At 45.4% G+C, this 17361-nt stretch overlaps 1 protein-coding gene and 1 long non-coding RNA gene across 2 annotated transcripts in view; one reads left to right on the forward strand and one right to left on the reverse strand.

Moving 5' to 3' along the window:
• TDRD1 (tudor domain containing 1) overlaps window positions 1-5440 on the reverse strand; it is a 47512-nt gene extending 42072 nt beyond the window's left edge. Inside the window, exons 1-3 of the mRNA XM_090057967.1 lie at window positions 5069-5440; window positions 2495-2830; window positions 1138-1193 (exon numbers count right to left, since the gene is read on the reverse strand). Coding sequence (XP_089914093.1) covers window positions 1138-1193; window positions 2495-2771 — 333 coding nt within the window. The 5' untranslated portion in view covers window positions 2772-2830; window positions 5069-5440. The remainder of the gene's footprint in view (window positions 1-1137; window positions 1194-2494; window positions 2831-5068) is intronic.
• Window positions 5441-5628: 188 nt separating this feature from the next.
• Window positions 5629-14355, forward strand: LOC149860104 (uncharacterized). Its single transcript, XR_016443421.1, has 4 exons — window positions 5629-5814; window positions 8416-8563; window positions 8757-8846; window positions 14231-14355. It is a non-coding gene; the product is annotated as an uncharacterized LOC149860104 (long non-coding RNA).
• Window positions 14356-17361: the final 3006 nt, after the last annotated feature.

Raw genomic sequence — 17361 nt, forward strand, 5'->3', positions numbered from 1 at the left:
GGTAGGGTGGCAATTTACAGATTTGTTCAGAGAGCCATGAGCTTTTGTTGGCTACAGCCTACTTCACAGCATCTGGCAAAAAGTAAGCTTTGGTAGATACAGCCTCTGCCCAGTTGTGTAATTTAAAGCAAGGCAGCTGCAGCAGCTACCCCAACTTGAGGGGATGGAAAGGAACGAAAAAAGCCTCTGCCAAAGCCACGAGACTCACTGGCAATACCTGAAAAATCGGGGGGGGGGGGGGGGGGGGGGGGGAAGTGAGTGTGTCAGATCCCTTTTCAACTTCAAATATTGGAAAAAAGCTGACATAGTGGAACAGCTAAATGTGCATCTGACTGAAAAGCCAAGTGCTAAATTATTTGCTTACTACCCATCTGGATTGTGAACCAGCCACTTAGATGACGTTCAAGATTGAATGGCTAAGGCACCCGTCTTCCTACATTGTAGGACCCCCAAAAACATAAGAAGCTGCACATATTATATTATTATTTCAGGGTGTGCAACAATTGCAGACTCAAAAACTGAACTTCAGCCACATCTTTCACACCATTAGCCAGTAATCAATACAAGGACCTACAAGAAAAGGCGGGGGCTTTTACGCAAACTTTTAAAGAAAGTTTTCATCTTTGTCCAATTGTAACATCAGAAGAACTTTAGAAAGCTACATATGAAAAATACTGATGGAGAAGGAAATTAAGCACATCCCTCAAGTTTCTGCCTATTTTAAATTATGTTGCATGTTGTTAACACATTACTCATTTAAAACCACCTTTAAAATAAAAGGAATTTAGAACTAAAATTTATTCAAGACATCAGAAAAAATAGGAGATTGTAATCATTTATATACTTCTTGTAAAATTACAAGAAAGACAGTGCTGAACCACAAAGTAGTTAATTTTTTTTAAACAAGCCAGTTAAATATTCAACCTCTTTAAATTTCTAATTATCAATGAGAATACCGTGTGTATATTTTTCTAAGTAACTTTGGCGAATCAATGGTCAATTTCATACAGCAAAGCAGAAAACAGAGCAAAATCACAGAAACTCTAAAAGAAGGGGTGGGGGGGAAATACATGCTGACCATTTCTTGGTTTGTGCAATTCAAAATATTTGGTGTAAAGAGTAACTCACTGATTTTACCTTCCCTGCTGAAGGTACCAGACTATTTTTGCTGCTGGTGGTTCCCACTGAATTTCCTAAAAAGAGAAGTGTTTATTTGATATTATAATTTCATTATACTAACAGGAATAATTTCAACAGTCAAGCTACAGAACAAGTAATATGAAATTTAAGTGACAGCTACTTCTGTTATTTCTGCAATTTAACATAAGTCAGCCATCACACAAAGGATATTAAAACCTCCATGTCATGTCATAGCATGGTGACAATTTTATTATGTAATACAAGATGCTCAACAAATAAATAGAACCAAAATAAGCACACCGTGCACCCAGCAAATGGCACCGAATAGGAATCATATGCATTCAAAACACAGATGTGACTCAAAAAAGGTGGGAGGGGGATCTGATTACACAAAATTTAAAGATGAAAAAGTCATGTCAAACTGGTCTAACTCTTCTATTATCATCAGGAAGTAACACCCAATATATTTCTTAACTCAATTCTATTATAATGAAGGGCTTAGTCTGTCTGTCTGTCTGTAACACTTTTGGCCAACTGTGCATGTGCTGCCGAGAGGGCAAGCAGCAATTGGCTGGGTGGGCCCAACTTTGTGTCACTGCCGGGGAAGTCTGTGGCGAAGGCAAATGCCTCAGCTGCCTGAGGGTGAAGTGGGGAAGAGGGGTGTCATGGTGGCAGCGCCCCCAGAACAGCCAGCAGGGAGGGGAACAGGAAGGGTGTAGGCAAAGTGGAGTGGGGTGACAGTAGTGTGTGTTGTCAGGGCTGGGCAGCATGGAGAGGGGGGAAGGGAGGGAGAGGAGAGGAGATGGGGGGAAGCCCCGCTACTCCAGGAGAGGAGCCAGAGGCAGGCAGGAGGTAGGGAGCTGCCACATCAGAGGCTGGAGGATGTGGTAGCAAAGAAAGTACTGCTTGCAGGGGGGCCACAAGACACACTCTGAAACACTGTTATTCGTGACAGGTAATTGGCCTATACAAAATAATTGATTTTAGAGTTTGAAAGTTTGTACATTCAACAGTATTATAAGCAATGTCAGTTACCCTCGTTACTTCTATGAAAGACCTAACAAGCATTTAAAAAAAAAAAAAGTGATTAAAAATAAAGTCTGAAGTGATTGCATTAAATATTATGGTAGGTTAACAAGCTTTTTCCTTGATTAGACATTTATGTGCAAGATCTTGTACGTCTACATGTACATGCATATACAGCATTACCCTTTCACTAGCTCTTCATGTCAGTTTTATTCAGAGTGGTATAATTTCATATTAGATTGGAAGTTCAACTACATGTGTGAATGTGTTATACATAGATACAAAAATAGCTGCAGAAACCATTTTAAGAGAGGGTATGCTCCATCACCTGTTTGCATTCTGCCACTTATTTCTGATCCAATCTCCTTCTGTTTAAAGCTGTTTACCGTTTCAATGGTGGAAGTAGTGCTAGCACTTCCTGAGCTGTTCTGACAAGCAAAGAACTGTTTGGTTTGTTCACAAAAGAAGAAGTTGCTGTTGGGTAACCTGTAGCTACCTCCAAGGTCAGGGCTTTTCAACAAGAAGTTGGGATAAGTGAAAGGGCTTCTTAAAGATTCGGTTGGCATTTTGGTCTCCTGGCTTTTTTTGTGAAACCATTGAGCCATCTTGTAAACATCTACCCCAAATTCTTCCTTGATATCACAAAAGTCTTAACTACTTAAACCTGGATAGAGAGAGAGAGGCAGTTAGAATGATGTTTTTACTGGATATGGCATTCAACTCTAAAATACAGGTTAACTGTAACTTTTTTTTAATATTAATTATTAGCCTAATGATAAAAAATAGTCCATGAATTATCATCCTAAAATATAAACAGTGATTTATTTTTCTTACTTAACATTTCAGCCACTTTACTAAACAAAGCAGTCCAAAATAAGTAACAACACTGGACAGAAATCAGCAGTCTCTCATTGTTAAGCTACAGAGAGTTCAAAGGCATGAGGTTTCCTAATGTAATAGATGTTGCACCCTCCTATTCACAAGCCAGAGAGGGGTTTTCAAATATTGCAAGTTGAGAAAACATCCAGTTTACTCACGAAGGCTATCAGGAGAAGGAACAACTCAAGCCTCTGGTTCAAAAGGGATTTTTGGCATTTGCTTTACTGAAGCTCCTGTTCACTACAACTGTGTAGCAAGAAGTACTGGGCTATTACTATGAGTGTTAAATCAGAAGTGTAAGACACAGCCTACAGGGCTCCTGGGGGGACCAGGAATCAGGATCAGGGCAAGGAGCTGCAGCAATGTTAATTCCTGCAGCTCCCTGAGCTGACAGAGGGGTCTGTGGGGCCCACTTTTGCCCCACCACCCACTGCCAGTCTGGCAATAAAGGAAGTGAGCAGCAGTGTTATGGCTCCCTGAACCAACACAGTAGGTGATCAAGACACCTGCAGGGATCAACACCACTGCTGCTCACCCTAATTCTGGAGAAGAGTCTGGATCTGGCCCACAGGGATTCCCACAGTCCACATCTGGCCTGGGAATGGGAAGCCAAAACAAACCCGACATCCTTCTGTTAAATTATTTACTGATTTACAAAAAAGGATCACAACAGAGGCAAGTGAGTACCAATGAATACTATAATACAAACCCCTTATTTGGCCAAAGGAATGATTTTCTGAGCAACAGCTGCTTGAGCTAAAATAGTTTGGGCAGAAAGTAGTCATCTTTTCTGAAGCAACATTAAACATGCTACCTAAAATGAGTAAACTGAGCTCTGTGACAAGCTGATAAGCCAAAAATTAAAGATCTCAACTACGTGAATAAGTCCAATCTAGAACCAACAGACATCAGAATTGTGGATAACGTGTGCAAAAGCATTCATTTCTCTCTCAGAACATGGCCTCCAATTCAAATATGAAACTTCCAAGAAATATTTAGCATCAAAAATAAAAATTATATTATGCAAAACCTAGTGTCAATAGGTCAAGAAGTAGCTAGACTAAAGGAATGCCAGACTAAAAAACAGATCTCCCTGCCCTTAAGCAAATCCAATTTTAATACAGGACCAAAAGCATCATTAGCCATAACAACTCCACATGTGCAGAAAACCAGGAAGTATCAAGGAACCCGGAACCCACTGTACAAGACATGACTTTGCTGTAACATTACAAATAGCCTGAACCTATTGCTAGAAGGGAGACTTTTTAACTAGCTTTTTTTTGAGGTGCTTCGTTTCAGAAACAAATTTATGATTAAGAATTTTACATGGTTGCATACCTACCCTAAATGTTCTGGAAAGTCTTGAAACCACCATACCCCCATGTAAGTATGCTTTTTATTGTGATATGTCAATAGGACACTTGTATAGCTTAAAAAAAAATTAATATTAAATCAAGCATTTCCATGCATTTAGTCCTCAATAAGGAGAGCAACTCCCTCGCTGCAGAAGCTTCTACCAAACTGAGCCATGTTTGATAGGAAGCATTTCTGCTTTGTAAGATCATCACATTACAGACAAGTACACCGTTCACAGACAAAGATTACATGTTATTAAGATAATGAGTGGTGCACGCTTAAAGTGCTGTGCTATCATCGCAAACACTTATCCAATGCCATCTAGTTTGGAAGTTCAGACACCCAAAGTTTATGATTTGTACAAATCACTTATGCTTTGTACCTACCAGAGCTTCCCAGAGAGTAATTTATAATATCAAGGAGGTAACTGTTACCAAAAAACCCAAGTATTTTTATAGTTAAGAGAAAAAGAGTCATTTTATTCCCTATATAATGTTAGCTAAGGGACATTCCTTTCATAATACCGAAGAGACAATTCTTACCAAAAAAATAAAATAAAGTTTTTTTAAAAAAGAGCATTTTTACAGTTCAGAGAAAAATAATTATACCCTGTCTAACATTTGTGAAGGGACGTTCCCTATTTAACACGAGGCAAGTCACAGCGAACCTCACTAAGAAACAGCCCGGAGGGTTGGACGACCTGCTCATCTCACTAGTCCAACAAAAATGAACGACGTGACGGGCCAGACCCAAAAGACGAGTCCGACCGTGGCCGCACTTGGAGGGCTGGGGGCGACACGAGTGAACAGACAACGGCGTTTTCAGGAAGAGTACAGCAGGCCATTCATGTAAGATTCAGTATTAGAAAACAAGGTTATGATTAAAAAAAAAAAAACAACAAAACCCCCCAGAAAAACCTCACTGGAACCTGCTCCAAACACACAGAGAAGACGCTGCCCCATGTCCAAGGCGCTTCACGCCGCAACCCAGCACCTACAACCCCCCGCAAGGCGAGGAGCCGTTACCCACAACGGCCGCTCGCCAACGGCTGCCCCGCCACGAGACCGTCACGTGGCCACGCCGTAGTCTCGCGAGACCTCCCCAGCCGCCACGTGCCCGCGAGGGCTGCCCCGCCCCTTTTGTGCGTGCCGGATGGGGTTGGTGCAGCGCGTGCGCACGGCGCTCGGCCCTTCCCCGCTACGTGCGAGTTGCCGGCCCAGGCGCGGGCCCGGCCTCGCTGAGGCAGCCGGGCTGCTCCTGCCTGTGTGCTTCCATTGCAGCCGGAGTTTCAGACCAGATTTCCCCAGTATGTTTGCAGCCTGGTTTCCAGAGACCAGGTGAGCCCGTGAAGGCGGCACTGGCCCATCCCAGGTGGCTCCCCGGCTTTGCAGGTTCATTCCAGCGCCCACTAGGGTAGGGCTCTGCGCGGTGGATCCACGACCGCATCCCAAACGATTTGCATTTGCCAAAATTAGGGTCTATTGATTTGTTTTTTTAGCAAAGTGACATCCCTGCTTTGCTGCCTGTACAGACTCTGTAACCTCTGACATGTATGCTAGTTATGACCCCAAAACATAAATGCCAGCTTATTTCCTATAAAGTTTTTGTATTTCTTTTTGTCTTGGACCAACATGGCTACCAAGTACATCCCTGAGCTTATTTTCTATTTTTTATGGGGGAACTGCTCTCTCCCCGCCTAATTCCTTCTGGTCAGGAGTCCATGTCCACCCACTGCCATTTAGCTGGAATTAAATCACATAGCACAGAGTCAACAAACCCTAATGCCATGAGGCCGTACACCCGGTACCCGGCAGTGGGGGATGAAAAGGAGATTGCCCTTTTCCTTCCACAACTACCTGTCTCCTGGCACTAAAAAACCTCACAATTTTGTTATCTCAGGGACTGACTTCCCTTAACCAGAGTCAGGTACGAAGGGGTGTGGTGGATTAACATCTTTTGCAAGCTGCTTCCGCGTTCTGCAATTTAGCAGCTTGCATTATTTTAAATGAGTCACTAACTCCAGCGGTTACAGAGAAATAATCTCAGAAATATGAACTAAGGGGAATGTATGCATGAGTCTGTAGACGACAGACGATCCCCATTCATCTCCAGAGATGATAGTGTAAATGTAATACTGTTAATTCTTTGAAGCGTGAGAGGTAAGGATTTCTTTGCAATGTCATTGAGTGGTACTGGGCAGTAGCGGGCTTGCTGGTCTGTCCTCGTAAGAAGGGAAAACATAAAGACCTGCAGCACCTGCCTAGAGGTGTTGCTGCTTCACTCATGGCTTTCTTGCATGCAGCCCGCCTCTGGCTTCTTTACTTTCCTTCCATCCAGGAAGAGCATGCACTAACTGCAGATGCTTCCTCAGCCTGACAAAGGGTATTTGTACCCAAAAGCTTGCAAATAATTTTTCGAACTATTTGAGTCGGTCTAATAAAAGATATCAGATTTACCCAAAGAACTTTGTCTGCCTTGCTTCCCTTAAGTATTCTGACCTGGTGCCATGTCAGTGTTACTGCCCGAGTACCGTCCTTGTGTCAGTCCCGGGATAAACAGTGTGTTTCCCTCATCTCACTGCCTCTCTTGGCTCCAAACACAGCCCCATGCCATTTTTCCTGTCAAAAAGGAAAGCATAGATTACCAACATGTCATTCGATTATTCTAATTTACTCTAAGTGATGTCCCACAGTGGGACCTCAAATTGTGTGGGAGAGGGACGACAATAGGGAATGACTGCCCTGTGTATATTTTTTCTCCATTAAGGAAGAGACAAGCCTAAGAAGCTCAGTGGAGCCCAGGAGCACTTTCAACCACCCCAGGGGAGTTAAAAGTGCACACAGTTATATTTGGAGCACATGCCTTCCTTGCTGCAGCTCTGGAAATGCTACAGAGAGTTTCCTGCTAAGGGGGTTTTGACCCAGACAAACCACCTTAGCAGCATTTTTGAGGCAAGGCGGTGCCTTTATTTACCAGGGGACAATGAAAAGCGGCCTTATTTAATTAAATAGTTGGAATCATACTCCTCCTATGAGCCTCAGCAGAAGTGCATGGGCAGTGAGATCTACCCACTCTGAACTGATTTAGTTCTTCCTCTCAATAACTCCTTCAGCACTATGCAAGACCAGCCAAACACTAGGGAAAGAATTCATGGCACCATCTACTTTTCACTGCTCTGGTATGTCCTCTATTTGCAAGCCTCGAAGATAAAGCCACATTGTCTTTTATCTTCAACAAGAACCCAGTTGTCAGGGCATCGATTACACAATGCATTAGTTATGCACAGCAGTATGTGTCCCAGGAAACCTCAGAGAAAATATCAGTGTTGATCTCACACTGTCCCTCCAGAGCAGTCATAAAATGTATGAGCACTAAGGAAATGTCCTTGGCTTCACTATTAGCTCCATTATCTGCTGTACACTGTGCTCCTGGGAATCACACAGGTACTATTGCGCTATAGAGTGCCAATAGAGAGTCCAGGTGATTAAGTGTTCCCATCCCAAATGTTGTCTATGAAGAACTTTTGTCTCAATCTCCATCTGTCCCCTTTCCTTCACGTATTAGATTTCAACTGAATCCTTAAAAATGCCCTTACACTCAGAGCATGTTTAGGTACATTTCAGTTTCTCCTAAACTGCATTGGCTATGCTCCACAGCTGGCAACAATCCTGGGTACTGGTGCCAAATGTTACATTTTCTACAGCAGGCAGCAAGCAAAGATGTTCTGATAACTTTGTGTAAATCTAGTTTGTCTGATAATACCAATAGAGTTAAAAGTCTGTTGTCACTTCAGTTATCAGTCTCATTTCATATGAACTCAGAATGTTGGCTTTGAAAATGTGAAAATATCTTGCCTTCAGAATAGACAGTACTGTATTTTGAGATATTTTATATGCTTTTTGCACTGTCCTAAAAAATTCTGCTTTGTCTCCTGGTTTCAGTCTTTTTCTGTCTCTCCTTTCCCCATTTCCTTACTGTACAGTCTACGGTATTTCATTTTTTCCTTGCTCTCAGGTTTTGTAACTGCATCTGCCCCTGAAAACATACTGATACCTCTGCAGCTGTGCAACACTAGTTGTGTTGGAGAAGAAGTATCTTCAGTGCTGTGTGATTAAACCTTTGCCAAGAGCACTTGAACTTGATCTGTATTCTAGGAGCACAGGTATGGACATGACCATCATTACTGTCAGGCCTGTGATGGGGATGTTGTAAGGGTGGTGTGAGCTGAGGGGCAGAGTAGATTCATTGATTTGCCAAATGTCACAGAGCAAATTTGCTAACTCAGGATTTAAATCTAGGCTTCCTAAGCCTAAGTGTAGTCTCCTGTTCCATAGCTCATCCTTCTCTTTCCTCAGTCTTTCCAGCCACCAGTAGACTATAAGGTCTGTCCATTGGTAGCTCTATGGAAGAGCTGTGAAGAAAAGGTTGTGACAGGCTGGCTTCTGGTAAGTAGAAGACAGGGTAGAATTGTACCTTCTAGACCAGGGTGGGCAATTATTTGGGCCTACAGGCCACATAGGGAGTTTGTTCAGCTGTCATGGGATGGGTCAGCACCCCACCTTGCACCAAAACTCCATGTGTGGGATGGGGCCACAGGCTGGTACGGAGCAGTATTTGGAAGCAAGATGGGCAGGCAGGGCCGGGGAGGCCCTGGGATCTTGGGGCAGGGCCAGGGCAGAGCTGTGATCTGCAACAGGCACGGGTTTTGCAGGCAGGGTCATGCTGGGAGCAGATTGTGGCTCTGTCCCAGCCCTGAGCTCAGCCCCATGCTGTCATCATCCCACAATCCCAGTCTGGGCCCTGGCCCTGGGCACAGCTCCCTGCCCACCCAGTCACGTGCCCTGGCTACATGGCTCCCAGCCAGTCTCCATGGAGGCCCTGGGATTTGGGGGTAGTGACAGCACAGGGCCGGGGCTGGGGCAGAGTTGGGATCATGCTCCCTGCACATCCCTGGCCCCAGCCCCATGCTGTCACCTCCTTGCAATCCCAGGGTCTCCATGAAGACCAGCCATGGGCAGGGTACATGGCTGGACAGGGAGCTGTGTCCAGGGCGGGAGCCAGGATCACGAGGCCAGGGCAGAGCCACGATCCACTGCCTGCACACTGCTGCTCATGGATCCCACACCTGTTGCAGGGGTGTGCAGGTAGCATATCGTGCCTCTGACCCAGCCTTGGCCCCGCACTGTTGCTGCTCCAAGATCCTGGCACCTACCAAGTGCCACTTGGCTTGCTCTCAAACACTGCTCCCTGCCAACTTGCAGCCCTGTCCCAGCCGCCTAGCTAAGCACCATGCCTGAATGGGTCCCACCACCGGCGGTGGGTGCAAGATGGGCCAGGACGTCTGGGCAGTGGGACTGGGTCCAGTGGCTGTGGACTGCCAGAAGGAGCAGTGCTGCCAGAGCTGCTGGGAAATGGAGTCTGGCTGCTGCAGCCCCACCTCACACCTGGCAGTATGTGCCATGGCCCAGACTGCCCTCTGCACCTGGGATGGGCAGCACCAAGGGACCTGCTGCAGGCCAGACAAAATCCCTTTTCGGGCCAGATGTGACCTGTGGGCAGTATTTTGCTCATCCCTGTTCTAGACTAACTAATTCAGAGATGCATGAGCTTTCCTAAGCAAGTCTGCCTTCTGCCTGACTTCAGGATAAGAAGGCTAATGACCTCTTTCTAGGGTTACCATACATCCAGGTTTTCCCGGATGTGTCCTCTTTTCAGATTGTCTGATTTCCCCCTGGGCATTTTTTTTAAACCTGAACAAATTTTAAATCACAAGTTTTCCGGGATTTTGCTCTGCTCTGCTGGTGGGAGTGCGGGAGGGCAATTAGAGGCAGGGGGCACCATGCTTCTTTGTGTGCACACACGTGGCAGGGATGCAGCCAGGCAGGGGGATGGGGGCAGCCCTGGCAGTTGTATGCAGGTAAGTCTTTGGGTGCAGGGGACTGGAGAGCCAGGGCTTGTGGACCATCTGGGTGGAGGAGATAGGTAGGGTTGGGGTGCCTGCTGGCGCTGGGGAATGGTGTCTAGGGGCAAAGGCTGTGGCAGGGCCCGAGGCGGGAAAAGGTGCCTGACCTTCCAGTGGAGGAAGGGGCGGGAGGGCCCTGCGCAGCTGATTTAGTGGCACTGGGGGCTGGTGCCCATGCTTGCAGAGGTGGGTCACCTGGGAGATGCTGCCTGAGAGGGGGTGTCGTGGCCAGGCCGCCTGACGCGATGCAGGAGCCCCAGCCTGGAGGCTCACTTTGGCAGGGCTGAGGAGTGTAGGGGAACTGTGGGTCAGGAGTGAGGGGCACCAGCAGGGCTGGGGGGTCTGTGGGTGGGGAGTAAGGGGCACAGAGGATCTGTGGACTGGGAGTGCAGGGCACTGGCAGCGCCAGGGGCTGCAGGTCAGGAGTGAGGCATATAAATTTGGCCTGGGGGATGTGGGACTGTGAGTAGGAAGTGAGGGGCTCCAGCAGGGCTGGGGGTTTGCAGGTCAGGAATAAGGGGCACTGGCATAGCCAGGGGGCTGTGGGTTGGGAGTGAGGTGTCCCTGTGACAGGTGTCCACTTTCATGGAACTGGAAATACGATAATCCTACCTCTTTCTGATAGGTAGCCACCCCAGTGATCAGTCCTGACTTATCCCTGCGTATGTGAGAACCAACCATGGCAGGTTACTTTATGGGCTAGTCTAAGAGCAAAGAGGAAAACTGGGTAGCTTTCAATAAAGCCATCTGTCACCCAGAGCTGCAGAAGCTCATGTGGGAGGTGACAGAAGAGGCTAGGCAGTTTCAGAGTCATGCTGCTTCCCTGAACTTCTCTTCTCATTCCCTTCCTCTGCACAAATCTGCTGAGATATTTTTTTAGAAATCATTGTCTTTCCAAAAAATAATCACAAACCTGAAAATCTGTCTTTGAGGCCTAAAACTCTCCCTGTGCCTGAAGAAGGGTGTTTGTACCCAAAAGCTTGCAAAGAACATTTTTTTCTAACTATTTAGTTGGTCTAATAAAAGATATCACATTTACCCAAGGACCCTTGTCTGCTTAGCTCTTATTAGTGCATTCAGCTGACTAATCATTTTCAGTTCCAAGCACTGCTGTAATAAAAGCAAAGCTGTCAGTCCACCACTTTAAAAGTAAGCTAATTAACACTATAGACTTTAAAATGGAACATCTGACAGGAAGCAATTAGAAGGAAAATTAAGTGCCCCACTGGGGACATGGAGTTTTATCAGTGTAAGTCAATGTGCAGCTCTTTCACAGCACCGTACTTCAAAGAATGAGCAGGCCAGGGCAAATGGTTTCTTTTAAATGTTATTCAGCAACAGAGGATTTTCCATGCCTTGGGATATGGGAGTAGGAACAGGCAGAAAATGAAAGCAGTAGACACTAATGTTAAAAGGAAAATAACAGAGTCGGTTGCCGAAGTGGGCATAGATCTATGCAAAAAGAATGTGGCAGAGGTTTGCTGGGAGAGCGTAGTTCATACTGAAAATGATTGGGAAAGTGTCAGAGCAAATGCAAATGTGAATGCAAATACAAATTGTAATGCAGGAGTTTGGTGGGAATTGTGCCTGCTGTCTATAGCCATCTCTCAGGGCTGCAAGTATCGGTCTTACTTCTTCCTTGCATTATGGTAGTGCATAGAATCCCCAGACAGGACTGGGACCAAGACCCTAATGTGTTACATGGTATACCAACACAGAGTGAAAATACAGTCCCTGCCCCAAAGAGCTTACAATAAAAATACTTTTATGGCAAGAGCTTCTTTTTGCATTGGTATAACTACGATCACACTAGGCTTTGTGCTGCTATAACTCTGTCAATGACAGATGTAGCTGTAGTTATACAAAATACGTACCTAGGCAGGACCTAAGGATAAAAAGTTAAGCAAAAAGTTCTGTGTTAATGGGGAAGAAGTCCTTCTACAGCAGTGATAAACTCTGACATATGCAAAAAACCAATTCAGTCTCCAATAAGTCTATTATGTTAGGATAGTCTCATGAATCATGACTAATGCCTGGGGCTGGGAGTCAGGCAATCTAAATTCTATTTCTAGCTCTTCTTACTAGGGGAAGTGTCTCCTGGCCCTGATGTTCATATATGCTGTGCCCCCAGAGGGGCTGTGTCTAGCCACTGATTCATCAGTAAAATGGAGATAATGGTTCAACTCTGGTTGAAGGAGGGTAGGAGAGTGATTTACAGTGCACTTTGAACCTAGGTCCATAAACATGCAAAACATTATTAACAGTCAGATAGGGGGAAATGAAGCAATGATGAAAACATCTTTTTTGTTTCCCTTTGAGAACAAAGCCATCACCAGCAGTAAAAATCAACCCCCTAAAAAGCACAAAGGAGCAAATCCTACTCCCTGCTCTGCAAGGCAGATGGGCCTTGCCTTGTTTGCAACAGCGCAAATGTGGTTTCACTGGGGAAGCCTTGACATCTCTTAGATTGTAAACTCTGGGGCTCAGAGACTGTTTCTTTCAGTGTCAGTAAAGCATCAAACACGGAAGTTATTGATGCTCTCCAGTAAGAATTATAGTAGTGATCTGTTGCCTTTTGTCCATGGTCGGCACAGACACTTTGGGATCTACTCTAGCATTAAGGCTGAAGCTGCAAAAAACATAGCTAGGGAAGAGGATGATCTTTAACCACTAAGGAAGAACTCCGTGCTCAGCAAGCTCTCTGGGCTGCATCCTGGAAGACAGGATATGGGCCCTAATGAAAATGATGTTTAAAATTAACAATGTCCATTGGCTCCAGTCCAGCTAGGAGTTGCACAATGTGCTTAACTTTACACACTTGGCATCCTATGGAATTATTCACCGCATGTAGAGCTAAGCATGTGCACAAATCTTTGTTGGTGTGAAGCCCTAATGCACAAATACCTCTGCAGATGCCATGGAATGAATAATGACAACAACGAGTGGAAAGCAGTTTGCAAATTCAATCACTTGTAATCAAACAGTAGAGTATATGAACTTTGCAGCTTACCTTTGGAACAGCATTAAAATTGGCTGAAAGCCATCTCTAGAAGTAAAAATAGCCCTTATGCTGCATGACAGAGAACTAACAACCTGGTGTTGCCTAGTGCCGCCTTCAAAAAATGAGTGATTGCAAGGTATCTCTCCTAGGATAGAAATGGCTGGAGGCTTGTAGTTAAAATATTCTGTTCTGGCCTGATTAAAACCAGTGCTACATTTTTTCCTTCAAAATAAGGGTATCAGGTGTGGGAGGAATCTCAACTCCATTAGAAATCATACAAAAGAAGAGCTGGAATGGACCTCAGGTCATCTATTCCAGTGGGGGCCAACCTTTTTTGGTAGGTGTGCCACAAATTAGCCCTGCATTCTTCCTGAGTGCCACCCTAGTGCCCTTCACTTGTTCAATCTGCTGCTCTGCCTTCTGTTTCTTGCCCTATCCCAATTTGCCCACACAGAGGATAATGGTGCTACAGGTTGGCCATCCCTGATCTAGTCCAATCCCCCTGCTCAAGGCAGAGTCCTATACACTCTCTAGGCACGTCCTATACACTTATTTGTCTAACCTATTCTTAAAACTCAACAAACAACCCTGTTGCACTACTACAAGGCACTGCCCCAAGACACCAAAGAACACCCTAACCTGTGACAGGTAAAGCAGGGGGCATGAGGGCACTGTCAATGTCTTGCTTCTGCTACAAACAACCCTGGTTACTATCTCAGCAGTGAAAATGCAATCCAGTTTTTCTTCCCACAAAATGCCTTAATCTAAATGCCTAGTGAAAGGGCCTAAACTGGTTCCTTTAAACACATACGTGTACTGCTGCATTGTTTTCGCTTCTAACTCGATGTTCTTTTGGGGATCTGTAGGGAGACCTTCATGAAGCACTTTCTGGTTTTTGAATTTGGGGTATGAAATCCCAATTTTCCAGAAGGCATAAGGAGAAGAACTTGGATTGCAGCGATTCGGAGTCCTCCTTAATTCATTGTGGTAAATAAAAGTGCAAAATATGCTTCATTCCCACTGCCCCTAAACATGTCCACTGAATTATAAGAGCTAACTCCACAGGTCTCGAAAAACAAAGGACCCACCTGTTTTTCTTTTGCTTTAAGAAAATTGATTTTTTGTTTCCCTGCAGGAAAGAAGCAATCACTTATTCCAGATGTTCTGTTACAGTAAATGCAGGTATTTTCACTTATAGTAGCTTTTTCAATGTATTCTGCAGTATAGTTAATGATTACAATGTGCTTTGTGTAATGCCTTGTATCAGAAAGGGAGAAGGGAGGACCCAGGTAACTATAGGCCTGTAAGCCTCAACTCGGTGCTTAGGAAGATCTTGGAGAGAATCATCAAGGAGCACATCTGTGGGGGGCCAGCAGAGGAGATCATGCTCAGGGGCAATCAGCATGGGTTCATCAAAGGCAGGTCCTGCCTGACCAACCTGGTTGCCTTTTATGACCAGGTGACTAAATCCTTGGATGATGGTGTCGCTGTGGATATAGTCTTTCTAGACTTTAAGAAGGCCTTTGACACTGTCTCTCACCCCATCCTCATCAATAAATTAAGCGACTGTGGCATTGATGCCTACACAGTTGGATGGGTAAAAAATTGGCTGATGGGGCACACCCAGAGAGTAGTGGTGGACAGGTTGTATTCAACCTGGCGAGATGTGAGCAGCGGGATACCCCGGGGCTTGGTCCTTGGGCCCAGACTGTTTAACATCTTCATCGGCGACTTAGATGAGGACGTGGAAAGCATGCTGTCCAAGTCTGCTGATGACACTAAGATGTGGGGCGAGGTGGACACACTTGAAGGGAGAGAGGGACTGCAAATAGATTTAGACAGACTACAAAAGTGGGCAGATGAGAATAGGATGGGGTTCAACGCAGACAAATGCAGGGTGCTGCACCTGGGGAGAAGGAATCCACAGCACACAGACAGGCTGGGGAGTTCCCGTCTTGAAAGCACAGAGGCGGAAATGAACATGAACCGCCAATGCTAGACTGCAGCCAGCAAGGCCAGCCATACCTTGTCATGTATCCAAAGGTGCATTTCAAGCCAGTCCAGAGAGGTGATACTCCCCCTCTATGCGGCTTTGGTCAGGCCGCAGTTGGAGTACTGCGTCCAGTACTGGGCCCAGCACTTTAAAAAGGATGTGGCCATCCTGGAGAGGGTTCAGAGGAGGGACACCCGCTTGGTGAGAGGGCAGCAGGACAGGCCCTATGAGGAGAAACTGAGGGACCTGAACCTGTTCAGCTTCAGCAAGAGGAGGCTGAGGAGGGACCTGGTGGCTGCCTGTAAACTCATCAGGGGAGATCAACTGCAAATAGGTAGAGCCTTTTTCTCCCCAGCACCACCTGGGGTGACAAGGAACAATGGTAATAAGCTGACGGAGAATAGGTTCAGGTTAGAGATCAGAAGGCAATATTTTACAGTTAGGGTGGCCAAAATCTGGAACCAACTTCCCAGGGAAGTGGTCCTCACCCCTGCATTGGGCAAATTCAGAAGGAAGTTGGATGATCATCTGTCTGGGGTCTTGTGAACCCAGCATTCATTCCTGCCTGTGGCAGGGGGTCAGGCTAGATGATCTGTTCAGGTCTCTCCTGACCCTAGCTACTATGAAACAGTATGCTGTGGAGGATCTAGGAATTGTTTTGTCCACTACTGAAATGCAATACAGATACTTTCAGTGCTGAAAGAGAAAAGCGTGTTATCTGTCCTGTCAGTTTGCTAAACTGGGCCCTATCTGTTACATCACACCCATCTTACACCAGAATACATACATTGGGTAAAAGTCTGGCCCCACTAAAACCAATAGCAAAACTGACACTGACTTCCATAAGGTCACACTTCACCCACTAACATCAGATTTACTGTTGCTTGACACCAACCTGAGACTCAAGCACAGAGGCTTTCATCTGTGTGCAGCAGTTAATTACAGGGAAAGCATGTCATTTTCTCCTGGACTGAGGAGAAGCTGCTTTTATTCCTGATCCTGCAAGGAGCAATGCATGAATAAAGCCTCGTGTCCATTCAGGGCCCTATCAGTCAAAGAGCATCTGCCTATACAGTTTTTCACAACTGGGGTCTGCCATGAGATGCATGTCTGACACAAAGAGGGATCACGTATCCCGCAAAGATGGTAATGCAAGTGGGAAAAAAGCCCAAAGTTTAACCCAGGGGTGCCCAACCTTTTGGCCTTGTGGGCTGGATGAGTGGCACAGGGTCAGTCCACAGGCCCAATCTTATCCGTGGTGGGGAAGCAGTAGCACTGTTAATTGCCATCAGTACCTTGCTGTCATCTTTCCAGAACCTGTGGGCAGCCCTCTTTGCTGGATGACATGGCTCTGCAGGCTGGATCTGGCTTGCAGGCCAGAGGTTGAGCACCAGTGGTTTAACCAATTTGGATAAAGGAAAATACAACACACAGGAGTCCTGGTAGGAGGTTGAATTGTATTTCTTGATACTGATACTTGGTATTTCTTGGCCCCAATTACTTGATATAGGCCAAGGCTACAGAAAGGTTAAAATCCCTATCAGGTGTTTGGTACCATATCGTTACAGCTAGTACTAATTACAAATAAAAACCTCTTCTATAAGGTTTGCCACAGTTATACTTCTTTATATATACACAGTAATGCTGGCATTTGGGGTTTTAGTCTGAGTCTCATGATAGTTGGTTTTTTTTGTTCTTTCCTAAATGCCCCTTGAGCTTAAAGCAAGAGACTGCGTGAGAATCTCTGGTTTAAACAGAACGGTCTAGCCCTCCTGGACTCAGAGAAATAGTGAAGCTAGGGCACCTAAAGGTTTCAAAACGAGAAGACAAAAATAAACCAAACTGCATTCCTGACTTTCTGGAGGCTTGGCTCACAGTTTTGTTGCTTGCAGTTAGCAATATTGTACACACATAAGCCTCGATGCCACAAAGATTAACCTGCTTGACACCACACCTGGGAGTGATTCCAAATAGGACCACTGACATTTATAGTATTATTTGCAT

The sequence above is a fragment of the Crocodylus siamensis genome, chromosome 7 (assembly GCF_052110815.1).
Source record: "Crocodylus siamensis isolate JL-2025a chromosome 7, ASM5211081v1, whole genome shotgun sequence".
Classification (NCBI taxonomy): domain Eukaryota; kingdom Metazoa; phylum Chordata; order Crocodylia; family Crocodylidae; genus Crocodylus; species Crocodylus siamensis.